This window comes from Bombina bombina, chromosome 4 (assembly GCF_027579735.1).
Source record: "Bombina bombina isolate aBomBom1 chromosome 4, aBomBom1.pri, whole genome shotgun sequence".
NCBI classification, from domain to species: domain Eukaryota; kingdom Metazoa; phylum Chordata; class Amphibia; order Anura; family Bombinatoridae; genus Bombina; species Bombina bombina.
The window spans coordinates 453,647,660-453,666,161 of record NC_069502.1 but is presented as its reverse complement, the minus strand read 5'-3'; the positions used below and the strand labels follow the sequence as shown (position 1 = coordinate 453,666,161).

General features: G+C 38.4%; 1 protein-coding gene across 3 annotated transcripts in view; it reads left to right on the top strand.

The window, feature by feature from the left end:
- The window catches only part of ARMC9 (armadillo repeat containing 9), a 935,599-nt gene extending 932,688 nt beyond the window's left edge, over window positions 1-2,911 (top strand). For all 3 annotated transcript variants that reach the window (XM_053710306.1, XM_053710304.1, XM_053710305.1), the window contains one exon: window positions 2,352-2,911. In XM_053710306.1, coding sequence (XP_053566281.1) covers window positions 2,352-2,374 — 23 coding nt within the window. In that variant the 3' untranslated portion in view covers window positions 2,375-2,911. The remainder of the gene's footprint in view (window positions 1-2,351) is intronic.
- Window positions 2,912-18,502: the final 15,591 nt, after the last annotated feature.

Below are 18,502 nucleotides of genomic sequence, written 5' to 3'. Positions count from 1 at the left end.
CCCCCCCCCCCCCCCCCCCCCCCATATTATCATAGGTCACAGTTTTTATTTACCTGTGATTGGGGCAGGCAATGTGCTTCCTCCCCAAGCAGATGATCAGTATGGACATATGCTTCCTGCCTATTTGTGCGCTTTGGCACTGTGTAATGGACCTAGTCCAACTAAAGACTGAGAATGGACAGATGAGTGGTGGGGGTGGTTATTGAATGCATCTGTTTGTATGGAGATATTTGCCTTTGAGTTTAGTGCAGTCATTTCTCACAGCTGTGCTAGGTATCTTTTGTGTTGATAGGAGTTATTTAACCCTTTGTTGTATTTAACAAAATCTGAGAAAGAAAGTCCTTGTCCATTTAAAATCACATAATTCAATATAGTGGTTTACGTGCAGATTATCAGAGAAAATGGTCATATCTGTTCAGGACATTTCCAATCCATGTGTGTAGCATGTTGCTGTGAGTGCTTTAACGTTTGCAGGTTTAACATGTATAGCTCTTCATCTTAGCTCTCAATGCTGTAACTGCTGGTATCTTCCCTCTTAATATGTAAACCAAATCATTGATTAACGCAGGAGATTTTTAAAGGGTGAGGACTTTTTACATGCACAAATATTTGGAATATATAATGCACAGAGGTCACTGAGTGCTTGGGGAAGTTATAAACAGAAGGTACTACTCAGAAAACTAAATTCAGTTTCTTATTTGAGATCATTAAAGGGACAAAAAAAAGCATTCATGTGTTAGATCATGTTTGCTTGCAAAGAACTGCAAAGGGATTAAATACATAGTTAAAGTGTAGAACAGCGATGCAGCAGAGCAGAGCTAGCTGGTGATTGGCAGCTATACACATATGCCTCTTGTCAGTGGCTCACCTGATGTGTTCATCTAGGTTTCAGTAGTCATGGTTGTCATCTGAGATTGTTTTACATCACGCAGCTGCATTTGTATCTACAGACCATATTATTCACACTGCAATGTAGAAGTATCTATGAATTTGTGAACTCTAACTACATATTACCATTGTAAAAATGTTTAATGCATCACCAAGGGAGGGGGCTCAAATGAATTTGTGATCACCTTCAATATCAGCAAACAGGGAGTGTCGATTCTAACAGAGCCCTTAGCTTTCCTGTTGTCTGACCCTCTATTTCGCAAGTGACAGATATTAGACCCAATGTGTGTTTCATGCCCATATCATTTATAGATTATTGCCATAACAATAGCAAGTATGTATACTAGTTGTATTCACAATATGGAGGATACTTGTTCTAGAAAAGCTCTTACAGAGTTTACGTGATACACACAAAATATCCTTATGAGACATTATCAGCTATTTCCAATGTGTGGTCTTTGTGCTGGCATCTGTCAGGTGATTGTCAGGACAATGTCCAATAACGCAAAGCAATGATCTTATTTTGAGTCTGTACTAAATACCTCAAACCCCTCTACATAGAAATATAACATTAGAACCAACATTTCAATGATTGGGTGTCCTACCAATCAAATGAGGTGTTTCATGTCACGTGGTTGCCATAGTAATAATATAATAATGACATTCTGGCAGCAAACACTTGTCTTTTTTTGTTTTGTTGTCAGGGCTCATAGCCTTATTTCTCCTTAAGTTTGTTTGTTTGTTTGTTTGTTTAGAAATGTGTGTCATGTTTATATTTAAAAGCTGATTTAGAAGATGAGGGCCCTCAGCATGTTTCACACTATTTCTTTATTTCTTTAAAGGGCCATTATACACTATTTTTTTCTTTGCATAAATGTTTTGTAGATGATCTATTTATAAAGCCCATAAAGTTTGTTTTTTTTAAAAATGTATAATTTTGCTTATTTTTAAATAACATTGCTCTGATTTTCAGACTCCTAACCAAGCCCCAAAGTTTTATGTGAATACCGTCAGATACCTACTCCAGCTTGCTCCTGTTTGTGTAAAGGGTCTTTTCATATGCAAAAGAAGGGGGAGGGGGGGGGAGTGTCTTATTTCCCACTTGCAGTGGGCTTTCCAACTACCTTTTCAACATAGCTAAACTGAAAGCTTCTAAGTAAGTTTTTAAACCATTTTATACTAGATTTTTATATCAGTATCTGTGCATCTTATTCTTTATAGTAGTGTCTTTTACATGCAGTTATATGAAAATGAGTGTATACTGTCCCTTTAACCTTTCTTCATTTGTTATTAGTTGATGTAGAGTAAAGAAAAAAAAATAATGAATCTAAGGACAGATCTCGTGTGGTACATCTCTGTATTTATACTACATAAACTTAATTAACTACTACAGTTTGAGTCATTTTGAAACAATTATTCCTCATTATTAGTAATACTGACTATACGTCCTCGTTCTTCTGCAGGCAGCCAGTCTTACAGAAAGTGAAGACAGCTCCTCTCCGTGGAATCTATCAGGTTATTAAATATGCCGGATGACTTCCTGAAATCAGATGCAGCATCTCACAATACCTCTCATCATGCCCAAGAGGCGCCTTCTCTCGGCTACACTCCCCCTAATTCACCCAACCAGATTCTTCTTCTAAATACAACTGGAGCTCTAAGCAAACTGATGTTTTCTGTGAAAATAGCAATAGGCAGTGATTAGAGATCTGCTTGCCTGAGCTAAGACCATGTGTCTGGGTCTGCGTGGGTAAAAAATGTTATTCATTCATCAATCTCCTACCTATCTGCTTTGTAAATTTCTATTTCCTAACAGGTTTGTCTTTGAGGACATTCTAGAAATAAGAAAATCCCTGACCTTTATTTGATTAATATATTTTAGCTTATGTTAATTATATTTGTAATTCTTATTTGCTTTCCTTAGTAATTTTGTTTGATTAAAGTATATGACACATTCTGTAATCCCCACTGAGTCTGCCTGTATATTTTTAATTAAATTAAATAAACATTTTTTTAATCGGTGTCTGAGTCTTCCCCAGTGTCAGAAAAGCTTTTCTTAAAGGGATATGAAACACATTTTTCTTTTTTTCATCATGCAGATAGATCATGCGATTTAAACAAACTTTTTAATTCACTTCTATTCTCTAGTTTGCTTTTCTTCTCTTGGTATCCATTGTTGAAAAGCATACTTAAGTAGGCTCAGGATCAGTAATGCACTACTGGTAACTAGCTGTTGATTGGTGGCTGCACGTATGGCCTCTTGTCATTAACTCACCTGATGTGAGTGAACTGCTGCCCTTTAAATAAAGGATACCAAGAAAATTAAGCAATTGTGATAACAGAAGTAAATTGGAAAATTGTTTAAAAAAAGTATGCTTTTTCTGAATCCTGTATGAAAATAAATGGGTTTCATATCCCTTTGATTAATGGGACACAAAACCCTTTTTTTTTTCTTTCATGATTTAGATAGAGCTTGCAATTTTAAACAACTTTATAATTTACTCCTATTATAATGTTTTCTAAATTCTCTTGCTATCTTTATTTGAAAAAGCAGGAATGTAAGCATAGGAGCCGGACGATTTTTGGTTCAGCACCCGGATAGTGCCTGATGATTGCTGGCTAAATGTAGCCACCTATCAGCAAGCGCTACCCAGGTCCTGAACCAAAAATGGTCCGGCTCCTAACCTTACATTCCTGCTTTTTTAAATAAAGATAAATGTATAATAGGAGTAAATTACAAAGTTGCTTAAAATTGCATGCGCTGTCTGATTCATGAAAGAAAAAAATTGTTTTTTGTGTTCTTTATGGTTATGTGTTACTAAAATATCATCTTCTCCAGCCAGAGAGGGTTTAATTGTATATTAATCCTTATCCAGAATGATGTTGGTTACAAAGCATCTGTTACCAGAGAAACCTTTTTAGAGAAGGAAACCACAAAACTAGTTACTGTTTGTGTAGCTTTTGAGATCACGTTGTCATTTTACAAAAGAAAGTCAAATCCAACTCTCCTTGTGTTTGTTAAACATATTCATTTAAAGGGACAGTCAACCATAGAATTGTTATTGTTTTAAAAGATAGATAATCCCTTTATTACCCATTCCCCAGTTTTGCATAACCAACACAGTTATATTAATGTACTTTTTACCTCTGTGATTACCTTGTATCTAGGAACCTTCTTCCAGCCCCCTGATCACATGACTGTGACTGTTTATTATCTATTGTCTCAAATTTAGCATTGTTTCTCTTGTTAAGTGTATCTAGTCCACGGATCATCCATTACTTATGGGATATATTCTCCTTCCCAACAGGAAGTTGCAAGAGTCCACCCACAGCAAAGCTGCTATATAGCTCCTCCCCTAACTGCCATTACCAGTCATTCTCTTGCAAGTCTCAACATAGATAGGAGGTCGTGAGAGTCTGTGGTTTTTTATACTTAGTTTATTTCTTCAATCAAAAGTTTGTTATTTTTAAATGGCACCGGAGTGTGCTGTTTATCTCAGGCAGTATTTGGAAGAAGAATCTGCCTGCGTTTTTTCTATGATCTTAGCAGACGTAACTAAGATCCAGTTGCTGTTCTCACACATTCTGAGGAGTAAGGTACTTCAGAGGGGGAATGGCGTGCAGGTTTTCCTGCAAATAAGGTATGTGCAGTAAAATATTTTTCTAAGGAATGGAATTGACTAAGAAAATACTGCTGATACCGAAGTAATGTAAGTACAGCCTTTAAATGCAGTGAAAGCGACTGGTACCAGGCTGATTGATAGAGATATATGCTAAGGTATGTGCAGTAATATATTTTTCTAAGGAATGGAATTGACTAAGAAAATACTGCTGATACCGAAGTAATGTAAGTAAAGCCTTAAATGCAGTGATAGCGACTGGATCAGGCTTATTAATAGACATACATACTCTTATAAGAATGTGTTTTAAAACGTTTGCTGGCATGTTTAATCGTTTTTTAACATATGTTTGGTGATAAAACTTATTGGGGCCTAATTTTTCCACATGGCTGGCTTAAATTTTGCATAGAAACAGTTATAGGGAAGGTAATCCACAGCTCAGCTGTGGCAGTTTTGTTGTGTCTGTTTAAAAAAATGTCGTTTTTTTTTTTTTTTATCTGTTTTTTGCATTAAGGGGTTAATCATCCATTTGCAAGTGGGTGCAATGCTCTGTTAACTTATTACATGTACTGTAAAAATTTCGTTTGATTTACTGCCTTTTTTCACTGTTTTTCAAATTTTGACAAAATTTGTTTCTCTTAAAGGCACAGTAACGTTTGTTATATTTGCTTGTTAACTTGATTTAAAGTGTTTTCCAAGCTTACTAGTCTCTTTATTAGTTCTAACATGTCTAACATAGAGGAGGCTCTGTGTTTATTATGTTTAAAGCCATGGTGGAACCCCATTTTAGAATGTGTACCAGATGTACTGATTTCATGTTAAACAATAAAGATCATTTTTTGTATTTAAAAACATTATCACCAGAGGATTCTGTCGAGGGGGAAGTTATGCCGACTAACTCTCCCCACGTGTCAGACCCTTTGACTCCCGCTTTAGGGACTCACGCTCAAATGGCGCCAAGTACATCAAGGGCACCCATAGCGTTTATTTTACCAGAGGATTCTGTCGAGGGGGAAGTTATGCCGACTAACTCTCCCCACGTGTCAGACCCTTTGACTCCCGCTCCAGGGACTCACGCTCAAATGGCGCCAAGTATATCAATGGCGCCCATAGCGTTTATTTTACAAGACATGGCAAAGGTTGTGTATAATACACTGGCAGCAGTATTAGTCAGACTACCTGAAATTAAAGGAAAGCAAAACAGCTCTGGGGGTAGATACAGAGCATACAGACGCTTTAAGAACCATGTCTGATACTACCTCACAATATGCTTAGTCTGTGGGTGATATTTGTGACTCAGGGAAGATGATTTAACCTGATTCTGATATTTCTACATTTAAAATTTATGCTTGAGAACCTCCACTTGTTGCTCAGGGAGGCTTTAGCTGCTCTGAATGAATGTGTACAATCGCAGTGCCAGAGAAATTGTGTAGACTGGATAAATAATATGCAGTGCCGGTGTGTACTTATGTTTTTCCAATACCTAAAGAGGTTTACTAAAATTTTTCATAAGGAATGGGATAGACCAGGTGTGCCGTTCTCTTCCCCTCCTATTTTTTAGAAGAATGTTTTCTAATAGTTGCCACCACACGGGACTTATGGCAGACAGTTCCTAAGGTGGAGAGAAGAGTTTCTACTCTAGCTAAGCGTACCACTACCTCTGGCGAGGACTGTTGTGCTTTTTTAGATCCAATGGATAAAAAATGTTTATTCAACAAGGTTTTATCCTGCAGCCCCTTGCACGCATTGCTCCTGTCACTGCTGCTGCGGCGTTCTGGTTTGAGTCTCTTGATGAGGCTTTACAGGCTCCATTGGATTAATATATTTGACAAGCTTAGAGCACTTAAGCTAGCCAATTCCTTTGTTTTCTGATGCCTTTGTTCCTTTGACTAGACTAACGGCTAAGAATTCTGTTTTTTACTATACTGGCGCGCAGAGCGCTATGGCTTATATCATGGTCAGCTGTCGTGACTTTAATAAATAAGCTACTTAACTTCCCTTCAAGGGGCAGACCCTATTCAGGCCTAGTTTGAAGGAGATTATTACTTATATCACTGGAGGAAAAGATCATGCCCTTCCTCAGGACAGGTCCAAATCAAGGGACAAAAAAGGCCTAATTTTCATGCCTTTCGAAAATTCAAGGCAGGTGTGGCATCAACTTCCTCTAAGGCAAAATAAGAGGGAACTTTTGCTCAGTCCAAGGCGGTCTGGAGACAACCGGACCTGGAACAAAGATAAGCAGGTCAAGGAGCCTGCTGCTGCCTCTAAAACAGCATGAGGAACGGACCCCTATCTGGTAACGGATCCTATAGGGGGCAGACTTCATTCTTCGCCCAGGCGTGGGCAAGAGATGCCCAGGATCCCTGGGCATTGGAAATTATACCCCAGAGATATCTTCTGGATTTCAAAGCTTTCCCCCCCCAAAAAAGGGGAGTTTTTGCCTTTCACATTTATCTGCAAACCAGATAAAGAAAGAGACATTCTTGCATTGTGTACGTGACCCATTCAGTTCCAATAGAGGAACAGGGACACAGTTTTCCTCAAATCGGTTTGTGGTTCCCAAGGAAAGGAAACCTTCAGACCTATTTTGGATCTAAAAGATCTTAATCAAATTCTTTAGAATTCTATCATTTAAGATGGAAACTATTCGTATCATCTTAACTATGATCCAGGAGAGTCAATAGAGGACTACAATGGATTTGAAGGATGCTTATCCTCACATTACGATGCATAAAGATCACCATCGGTTTTTCAGGTTTGCCTTTCTAGACAGGCATTACCAGTTTGTAGCTCTTTCCTTTGGGTTAACTACAGCCCCTAGAATCTTTATGGAGGTTCTGGGGTCACTTTGGCGGTCCTTAGGCCGCGGGGCATAGAAGTGGCCCCTTATTTAGACGACATCCTGATACAGGCGTCAAACATCCAAGTTGCCAAGTCTCATACGGACGTAGTACTGGCATTTCTGAGATCGCATGGGTGGAAAGTGAACAAGGAAAGAGTTCTCTATCCCCAATATCAAGGGTTTCCCTCCTAGGGATTCTGATAGATTTTGTAGAAATTAAAATTTACCTGACGGAGTCCAGGTTGTCAAAGTTTCTAAATTTCTGCCGTGTTCTTCATTCCATCCGCGCCCTTTGGTGGCTCAGTACATGAATGTAATCGGCTTAATGGTAGCGGCAAGTGACATAGTACCGTTTGCACGCCTACATTTCAGACCACTGCAACTATGCATGCTCAGCCAGAGGAACGGGGATTACACAGATTTGTTCTCCTGTTAAATCCGGACCAAGAAACCAGAGATTCTCTTCTCTGGTGACTATCTCGGGTCCATCTGTCCAAGGGTATGACCTTCCGCAGGTCAGATGGGACAATTGTTACAACAGATGCCAGCCTTTTAGGTTGGGATACAGTCTGGAACTCCCTGAAGGCTCAGGGATAGTGGACTCAGGAGGAGACCCTCCTTCTAATGAATATTCTGGAACTGGGAGCGATATTCCATGCTCTTCAGACTTGGCCTCAGTTAGCAACTCTGAGGTACATCATATTTCAGTCGGACAATATCACGACTGTGGCTTACATCAACCATCAAGGGGGAACAGAAGTTCCCTAGCAATGTTAGAAGTCTTAAAATAATTCACTGGACAGAGACTCACTCTTGTCTAAAAGCTATCCCTATCCCAGGTGTTGAGAACTGGGAGGCAGATTTTCTAAGTCGTCAGACTTTTCATCCGGGGGAGTGGGAATTCCCTCCGGAGGGGTTTGCACAAGATCAAGCAGGAGAGTGCTTTGGTGCTTTTGACAGCGCCTGCGTGGCCACGCAGGACCTGGTATGCAGATCTGGTGGACATGTCATCCTTTCCACCACGGTCTCTGCTTCTGAGACAGGACCCTCTACCTCAGGGTCTTTTCAACCATCTAAATATAACTAATCTGAGATGGACTGCCTGGAGACAGAACGCTTGATGTTATCAAAGCATGGCTTCTCCGAGTCAGTAATTGATACCTTAATACAGGCATAAAAGCCTGTCTCTAGGAAAATTTAACATAAGATATGGTGTAAATATCTTATTGTTATGAATCCAAGGGTTACTCATGGAGTAAAGTCTGGATTCCCAGGATATTATCTTTTCTCCAAGATGATTTTGAGAAAAGGGTTGTCAGCTAGTTCTTTAAAAGGACAGATTTCTACTCTGTCTATTCTTTTGCACAAGCGTTTGGCAGGTATTCTAGACGTTCAGGCATTTGGTCAGGCTTTGGTTAGAACCAAGCCTGTGGTTAAAAATGTTGCTCCGCCATGGAGCTTAAAGCTGGTTCTTAAGGTTCTTCAAGGAGTTCCATTTGAACCTTTTCATTCCATAGATATCAAACTTCTATCTTGGAAAGTTCCTTTTTGGTAGCTATTTCCTCGGCTCATAGAGTCTCCGAGTTATCTGCGTTGCAATGTGATTCTCCTTATCTGGTTCTCCGTACGGATAAGGTAGTCCTGTGTACCAACCTGGGTTTTTACCTAAGGTGGTATCTAACAAGAATATCACTCAAGAGATTGTTGTTCCATTCTTGTATCCTAATCCTTCTTCAAAGAAGGAACGTCTATTACACAATTTGGACGTGGTTCGTGTTTTAAAGTTTTACTTACAAGCTACTACAGATTTTCATCAAACATTCACCTTGTTTGTTGTCTATTCTGGACAGAGGAGAGGTCAAAGGACTTCAGCAACCTCTCTGTCTTTTTGGTTAAAAAGCATAATTCATTTAGCTTATGAGACTGCTGGACAGCAGCCTCCTGAAGGGATTACAGCTCATTCTACTAGAGCTGTGGTTTTCACTTGGGCCTTTTTTAAATGTGGCTTCTGTTGAACAGATTACAAGACGGAGTCTTGGTCTGCGTTTCATACTTTTTCAAATTTAACAAATTTGATACCTTGCTTCTTCGGAGGCTATTTTTGGGAGAAAGGGTTTTTTACAGGCAGTGGTAACTTCCGTTTAAGTACCTGCCTTGTCCCTCCCATCATCCGTGTACTTTAGCTTTGGTATTGGTATCCCATAAGTAATGGATGATCCGTGGACTGGATACACTTAACAAGAGAAAACATAATTTATGCTTACCTGATAAATTTATTTCTCTTGTAGTGTATCCAGTCCACGGCCCGCCCTGTCACTTTAAGGCAGGTAATTTTTCCATTAAACTACAGTCACCACTGCACCCTATGGTTTTCCTTTCTCTGCATGTTTTCGGTCGAATGACTGGTAATGGCAGTTAGGGGAGGAGCTATATAGCAGCTTTGCTGTGGGTGGACTCTTGCAACTTCCTGTTGGGAAGGAGAATATATCCCATAAGTAATGGATGATCCGTGGACTGGATACACTACAAGAGAAATAAATTTATCAGGTAAGCATAAATTATGTTTTTGTGCTAAATCTTAAATAACCCCCTGTGCCTGAACACAGTGTTATCTATATGGCCCACGTGTACTTTCTGTCTCTTTGTGTTGAAAAGATTTAAAAAGCCTGTGATAAGAGGCAGCCCTCAAAGGCCTAGAAATTAGCATATGAGCCTACCTATGTTTAGTTTAAACTAAGAATACTAAGAGAAAAAAGCAAATTTGATGATAAAAGTAAATTGGAAAGTCAATTAAAATTAAAAGTCCTATCTGAATAATGAAAGTTTAATTTATACTTGACTGTCCCTTTAATTTAAAAGGCCAGAAGTAACATGAGTGACCTACAGAAGGAACAATATCTCACTGATCGTTCATTTAAGACTCCACAAGAGTTCTGGTTGTGGTTTAAATACTGTCTCTCTTTATTAAAGTAAAAGTTAATTTAGAGGGTGGTTTGCTGCTATTGTCCATGCATAGACAACACATTCTAAACGTACCTACATATAAATGCTAAAGAAGCCTGGATTCCATGATGATATTTAAATAATCTGAAACCTAGAAATGTGAATCAACATTTCTTGTGCAAGATTTATCTGGTAACTAGACATGGCAACTATTTGTACTTAAAGGGATATGAAACCCAAAATTGTTCCTTCCATGATTGATAGAGCATGCAATTAATATCATTATCTCCCTCTATTCTACCCATGTGGGAGATGAAATGTGCAAAATCCTGAATAAAGACAGAACTTAAAGGGACATGAAACCCAATTTTTTTTTTCTTTAATGATTGAGAGCATGCAATTTTAAGCAACTTTCGAATTTACTCCTATTATCAAATTTTCTTTATTCTCTTGGTATCTTTATTTGAAAAGCAGGAATGTAAGCTTAGGAGCCGGCCCATTTTTGGTTCAGAACCTGGGTAGCACTTTCTAAATGTAGCCACCAATCATCAAGTGCCACCCAGTGTGCGGAACCAAAAATGGGCCAGCTCCTAAACTTAAATTCCTGCTTTTTCAAATAAATAAAGTAAATTAGAAATGCTCTCAATCATTAAAGAAAAAAAAATTGGGTTTCATGTCCCTTTAAGTTCTGTCTTTATTCAGGATTTTGCACATTTCATCTCCCACATGGGTAGAATATAATGATATTATTTGCCCTTTTATTGTGAGACTTAAAAACAATCATAACGTGTAAATATTTTGTATTCTATATTGCAATAAAGATGAATAATCCGTATATTTAATACATTTGTCTTTACCATTTTCTGTTTTGTTTCTTGTTTCAAAAATCTTCAGTGTCAACTAGAAACGGTGAAGATAAACTATTATTTTTTATCTTTCATTTTCAGCTGCCTTTTTTTGAAAGTAGCATTTTCTTATGTTTACTGAATACCTAAAAGCTTGCTTTATTTTGCATTGTATACTACTAGTTCTCTTTTTATATATACAGCCCTTCTTTAATATGTGATTCAGTTATACTTATTTGTTTCATAGTTTCACTTTTATTTCTCTCCCTTCTCTTTCCCAAAATGTATATATTTTGCTTTTTTTTGTCACATTCCTGGTCTAGTAGATCTATGCAGCACAAAAAGTAGAACACTGCTTCCTGGCCAGCTTTGTGGAAAAAGCCTTGCTAGGTAGCAGTGAGGGGTAACATGCAGAGAGAGTAACAGTACAGTCATGGGAGGGTGCTGAATGAAATCTGGCACAATGTAATAATCTCTTCCTCTGCCCTAATAGAAAAACCCCAGCTCCTGTTAGACAAGCTCAGACTATTTAGATGAATGCCAACTGGGGTGGGCAAACATGGCATCCTTCTAAGTATAGTTTATTAGAGTAAAATACTTTGCTGACACATTTGACTTAATATTCTCACAATAACATTATTTCATGTGGATGAAAGAATGTTTGCTACTGTTGTTAGGGAGGATTATAGCTCTCTTTGACATCTGAGGGAATATCCCTTTCATTTCTTTCATGTAATTGGCAAGAGTTCATGAGCTAGTGACGTATGGGATATACAATCCTACCAGGAGGGGCAAAGTTTCCCAAACCTCAAAATGCCTATAAATACACCCCTCACCACACCCACAATTCAGTTTTTACAAACTTTGCCTCCTATGGAGGTGGTGAAGTAAGTTTGTGCTAGATTTCTATTTTCTTTCCTTCCAAGGTAATAAATTATTTGGTTCACAGTTGGATTCAATCATTTCAACTGTTACTGTGGGGAAGGGAGTTTTTTTGCCTCAAGATTAAGTTCTAAGGGTAAATCTTAAGCTTATAACCATTTTTGTTCTTAATAAGGAACAGAAACCTAATTCTTCCCCAAGTAATATGTTTCTAATTGGAAGCTTTCTTCAAAATGGAATGAATTCAAGCCATTTAAGAGATCAAGGCCAGCCCCCAAATTCGCAAGAAGGTGCGGCCCTTATTCCAGCTTAGCTGGTGGGGGCAGGTTAAGATTTTTCTAAAGTTGTTTGGTTCAATTCGGTCCAAACTCCTTAGATTCAGAATATTGTTTCTCAGGGGTACAGAATAGGATTCAGAGTAAGACCGCCTGTGAGAAGTCTTTCTTTCATGTAATTAGCAAGAGTCCATGAGCTAGTGACGTATGGGATATACATTCCTACCAGGAGGGGCAAAGTTTCCCAAACCTCAAAATGCCTATAAATACACCCCTCACCACACCCACAAATCAGTTTTACAAACTTTGCCTCCTATGGAGGTGGTGAAGTAAGTTTGTGCTAGATTCTACGTTGATATGCGCTCCGCAGCAGGTTGGAGCCCGGTTTTCCTCTCAGCGTGCAGTGAATGTCAGAGGGATGTGAGGAGAGTATTGCCTATTTGAATTCAATGATCTCCTTCTACGGGGTCTATTTCATAGGTTCTCTGTTATCGGTCGTAGAGATTCATCTCTTACCTCCCTTTTCAGATCGACGATATACTCTTATATATACCATTACCTCTACTGATTCTCGTTTCAGTACTGGTTTGGCTTTCTACTACATGTAGATGAGTGTCCTGGGGTAAGTAAGTCTTATTTTCTGTGACACTCTAAGCTATGGTTGGGCACTTTTTTATAAAGTTCTAAATATATGTATTCAAACATTTATTTGCCTTGACTCAGGATGTTCAACGTTCCTTATTTCAGACAGTCGGTTTCATATTTGGGATAATGCATTTGATTAAATCAATTTTTTTCTTATCTTAAAATTTGACTTTTTCCCTGTGGGCTGTTAGGCTCGCGGGGGCTGAAAATGCTTCATTTTATTGCGTCATTCTTGGCGCTGACTTTTTTGGCGCAAAATTTTTTTTCCGGCGTCATACGTCGCCGGAAGTTGCGTCATTTTTGACGTTTTTTTGCGCCAAAGGTGTCGGCGTTCCGGATGTGGCGTCATTTTTTGGCGCCAAAAGCATTTAGGCGCCAAATAATGTGGGCGTCTTTTTTGGCGCTAAAAAATATGGACGTCACTATTGTCTCCACATTATTTAAATCTCATTATTTATTGCTTCTGGTTGCTAGAAGCTTGTTTTCTGGCATTTTTTCCCATTCCTGAAACTGTCATTTAAGGAATTTGATCAATTTTGCTTTATATGTTGTTTTTTCTATTACATATTGCAAGATGTCCCACGTTGACACTGAGTCAGAAGATACTTCTGGAAAATCGCTGCCTGGTGCTGGATCTACCAAAGTTAAGTGTATCTGCTGTAAACTTGTGGTATCTGTTCCTCCAGCATTTGTTTGTACTGAATGTCATGACAAACTTGTTAATGCAGATAATATTTCCTTTAGTAATGTTACATTACCTGTTGCTGTTCCGTCAACATCTAATACTCAGAGTGTTCCTGATAACATAAGAGATTTTGTTTCTAAATCCATTAAGAAGGCTATGTCTGTTATTCCTCCTTCTAGTAAACGTAAAAAGTCTTTTAAAACTTCTCATTCATTTGGCTGTCTTTATTTTATCCCTCCCTCTCTAGTGACTCTTGCGTGGAAGATCCACATCTTGGGTAGTCATTATCCCATACGTCACTAGCTCATGGACTCTTGCTAATTACATGAAAGAAAACATAATTTATGTAAGAACTTACCTGATAAATTCATTTCTTTCATATTAGCAAGAGTCCATGAGGCCCACCCTTTTTTGTGGTGGTTATGATTTTTTTGTATAAAGCACAATTATTCCAATTCCTTATTTTTATGCTTCGCACTTTTTTCTTATCACCCCACTTCTTGGCTATTCGTTAAACTGATTTGTGGGTGTGGTGAGGGGTGTATTTATAGGCATTTTGAGGTTTGGGAAACTTTGCCCCTCCTGGTAGGAATGTATATCCCATACGTCACTAGCTCATGGACTTTCCTGAAGTGTGTTTCAGACCTGGAGTTATCAGGGGTATTCATACCAGTTCCGTTTCAGGGACGGGGTCTGGGGTTTTATTCAGAACTATGCATTGTCCCAAAGAAAGAAAATCTTTTGAATTGTCATATAAGAGTACCATCTTTCAGAATGGTTATTATAAGGTCTATTCTGCCTTTTGTTCAGCAAGGGCATTATTTGCCCACAATAGACTTGCAGGATGCATATCTTCATATTCTGTTTCATTCAGATTATTTTCATTTTCTGAGATTCTCTTTTTTTAGACAAGCATTACCAATTTGTTGCTCTTCCTTTCTGGCCTAGCGACAGCTCTAGGAATCTTTTCAAAGGTTCTCTGTGTTTCCTTATTTGGACGATATCTTGGTACTTGCTCAGTCTTTTCGTTCTGCAGAATCTCATACGATTCAACTTCTATTGTTCCTTCAAAGACATGGTTGGAGGATCATTTTACCAAAAAAGTTCCTTGATTCCTCAGACAAGGATCACCAATTTTTGGTGAGGCCTCACTCTCCCCCACCTAGCCTATCATATCTGTACTACCTTTACTCACCTTTGGTGAGCTTATTAAATTTACATTTAAATATTAAACTTAGCCTGCTTGAGCTCAGTACCCTCTGATAAGTCCAGTATTTAGATAGGGTTATTTGAACCACCCTTAGCCAGGGTCCAACTGTATGAATAGGGAGAGATTCATGTCCACACAGGTATTATACCCTTATGAATGGATGGTTTGCTTTTTGAAGCAATATCAATATATGCATTTATAACTGCCTAATTTTTTCTGTGCTTTCATCATATTGAATGTATAAGATGATCACCTGCAATTTGTTTTATTTTACTATATACAACCCACCTATAGACGTAGGGTTCATGTGGTGATTGTAATTCATCTATTTGATAATATCCAATACTAGACACTGGGTGCATGAGGCCCCCACCCCTCCCGTAGTAGCTTCTACCCTCAGGGGGGTTCCCATGTATTTTACCCGTGTTTCTAACCCCTCTATAACACAGGGCTGTTCTAATGTGATGAATTCCACTTTACACACAGTAATTGGTTTATATTGTTGTATTTCAGTGAGCATTGAAAGGAATGATCCCCCTGTACAGCATGAGATCCTGCCGAGTTTGGAGTCCCTCTCATCACTATTGTACCTAAATTCAATATATCCATTTTTTGTTTCAAAATTACAAGTGCATTATTTGCTATTTGCTATGTAAACAACTGTATGAATTATTTGTTAATCTACTTTGTATTATGATTTACCTTTGTTGAATGGGGTTTTAGTAGCTACACAACTAATGCACCCATTGGAGGATTTTTGAGGGGAGTGTCCCGACTACCAATGGGAGGACAGGCTGCCAGTTTTTAAAGCACATTTCACAATTGTTTTAACTAGGTAATGAGTAAGGCTGTAAGCTGAAACACGTATACCTGTTAGTTTGCAGCTTGTCTTGATTTTTTCTAACCAGTATTTACCCTGGGGTGTTTATCCCCTCTCACAACCTTTTTGTTGTCACTGACAAACGTGTAATTGTTTTTCACTCTTTGCGCTTTAGCGCTATATATGTAAATAAATATTTTTAAGTGCATAGTACCGCTGCCTGTGCTCCTTTTTTCTCTTTCTCACCTTTTTTAGGTTTCCAGATAGATTGTGTCAATGTCTTTGTCTCTAACAGACAAGAGACAATTTATATTGGGTTCAGCTTGTCGGAGCCTTCAGTCTCTATTATTTCCTTCAGTAGCTATATGCATGGAAGTTTTAGGTCTCATGACTGCAGCATCAGACTCGATTCTCTTTGCTTGTTTTCATATGAGACCTCTCCAGTTTTGTATGCTGAATTAATGGTGCAGGGATTATTCTAGGATATCACATTTAATATCCTTGAATCCCAATATTCAACTATCTCTGACTTGGTGGTTAGATCACCATCGTATAGTTTTACGGGTTTCTTTGGTTCATCCAACCTGGACCGTGATCACAACAGATGCAAGTCTTTTAGGTTGGGGAGCTGTCTGGGGATCTCTGACAGCACAAGGGGTTTTGAAATCTGAAGAGGCGAGATTACCAATCAATATTTTGAAACTCTGTGCGATTCTCAGAGCTCTTCAGTTTTGGCTTCTATTGAAGAGTGAGCCGTTTATTGGTTTTCAGACAGACAATGTCACAACTGTGGCGTATGCCAATCATCAAGGTGGGACTCACAGTCCTCAGGCTATGAAAGAAGTATCTTGGATACTTGCTTGGGCAGAATCCAGCTCCTGTCTAATTTCTGCGGTCCATATCCCAGGTATAGACAATTGGTAAACAGATTATATCAGTCGTCAGACCTTACATCCAGGAGAGTGGTCTCTTCACCCAGATGTGTTTTTTTCAAATTGTTCAGATGTGTGGGGGCTTCTAGAAATAGATCTGATAGCATCTCATCGAAACAATAAACTTCCCAGGTACCTATCCAGGTCCAGGGATCCTCAGGTGGAAGCAGTGGATGCATTGACACGTCCTTGGAGTTATCAACCTGCCTATATTTTTCCGCCTCTAGTTCTTCTTCCAAGAGTGATTTTCAAAATCATCATGGAGCAATCGTTTGTTCTGCTGGTGGCTCCAGCATGGCCGCACAGGTTTTGGTATGTGGATCTTGTTCGGATGTCCAGTTGCCAACCTTGGCCACTTCCATTAAGGCCAGACCTTATATCTCAAGGTTCGTTTTTCCATCAGGATCTCAAATCATTAAATTTGAAGGTATGGAGATTGAACGCTTAGTGCTTAGTCATAGAGGTTTCTCTGACTCAGTGATTAATACTATGTTGCAGGCTCGTAAATCTGTTTCTAGAAAGATTTATTATCGAGTTTGGAAGACTTACATTTCATGGTGTTCTTCTCATAAATTCTCTTAGCATTCTTTTAGAATTCCTAGAAGTTTTCAGTTTCTTCAGGATGGTTTGGATAAGGGTTTGTCTGCAAGTTCCTTGAAAGGACAAATCTCTGCTCTTTCTGTCTTTTTCCATAGAAAAATTGCTAAACTTCCTGATATTCATTGTTTTGTTCAGGCTTTGGTTCGTATCAAGCCTGTCATTAAATCAATCTCTCCTCCTTAGAGTCTTAATTTGGTTTTGAAGGCTTTTCAGGCTCCTCCGTTTGAGCCTATGCATTCTTTGGTCATTAAATTGCTTTCTTGGAAAGTGTTGTTTCTTTTGGCCATTTCTTCTGCTAGAAGAGTTTCTAAATTATTTGCTCTTTCTTGTGAGTCTCCTTTTCTGATTTTTTTCATCAGGATAAGGCGGTTTTGCGGATTTCTTTTAAGTTCCTACCTAAAGTTGTGAATTCCAACAACATTAGAAGATAAATTGTTGTCCCTTCTTTGTGTCCTAATCCTAAGAATTCTTTGGAAAGATCTTTACATTCTTGGGCTTTTAAGAATGAAGCTTCAGTTGATCAGATTTGCAAAGCAGCAACTTGGTCTTCTTTGCATACATTTACTAAATTCTACCATTTTGATGTTTTTTCTTCTTTGGTAGAAAAGGTATTCAGGCAGCTGTTTCAGTTTGATTCTCCTGCTTATAATTTCATTTTTTTTCTTTTTCATTATAAGATTAAAACTTATGATTTGGGTTGTGGATTAATTTTTTCAGCGGAATTGGCTGTCTTTATTTTTTATCCCTCCCTCTCTAGTGACTCTTGTGTGGAGTTCCACATCTTGGGTATTTGCTATCCCATACATCACTAGCTCATGGATTCTTGCCAATTACTTGAAAGAAAACATAATTTATGTAAGAATTTACCTGATAAATTCATTTCTTTCATATTGGCAAGAGTCCATGAGGCCCACCCTTTTTATGGTGGTTATGATTTTTTGTATAAAGCACAATTATTTCCAAATTCCTTTGTTGATGCTTTTTACTCCTTTCTTTAACACCCCACTTCTTGGCTATTCGTTAAACTGAATTGTGGGTGTGGTGAGGGGTGTATTTATAGGCATTTTGAGGTTTGGGAAACTTTGCCCCTCCTGGTAGGATTGTATATCCCATACGTCACTAGCTCATGGGCTCTTGCCAATATGAAAAAAATTAATTTATCAGGTAAATTCTTACATAAATTATGTTTTTCATTCTAGCCTATCCTGAACCCCAAGCACGAACCCTACTGGACATTGTTATACTGACAATATTGATGCTAATACAACATTAATAAGACTAGAGTTACATAGGCATCTTCAGAAATCTTATATAG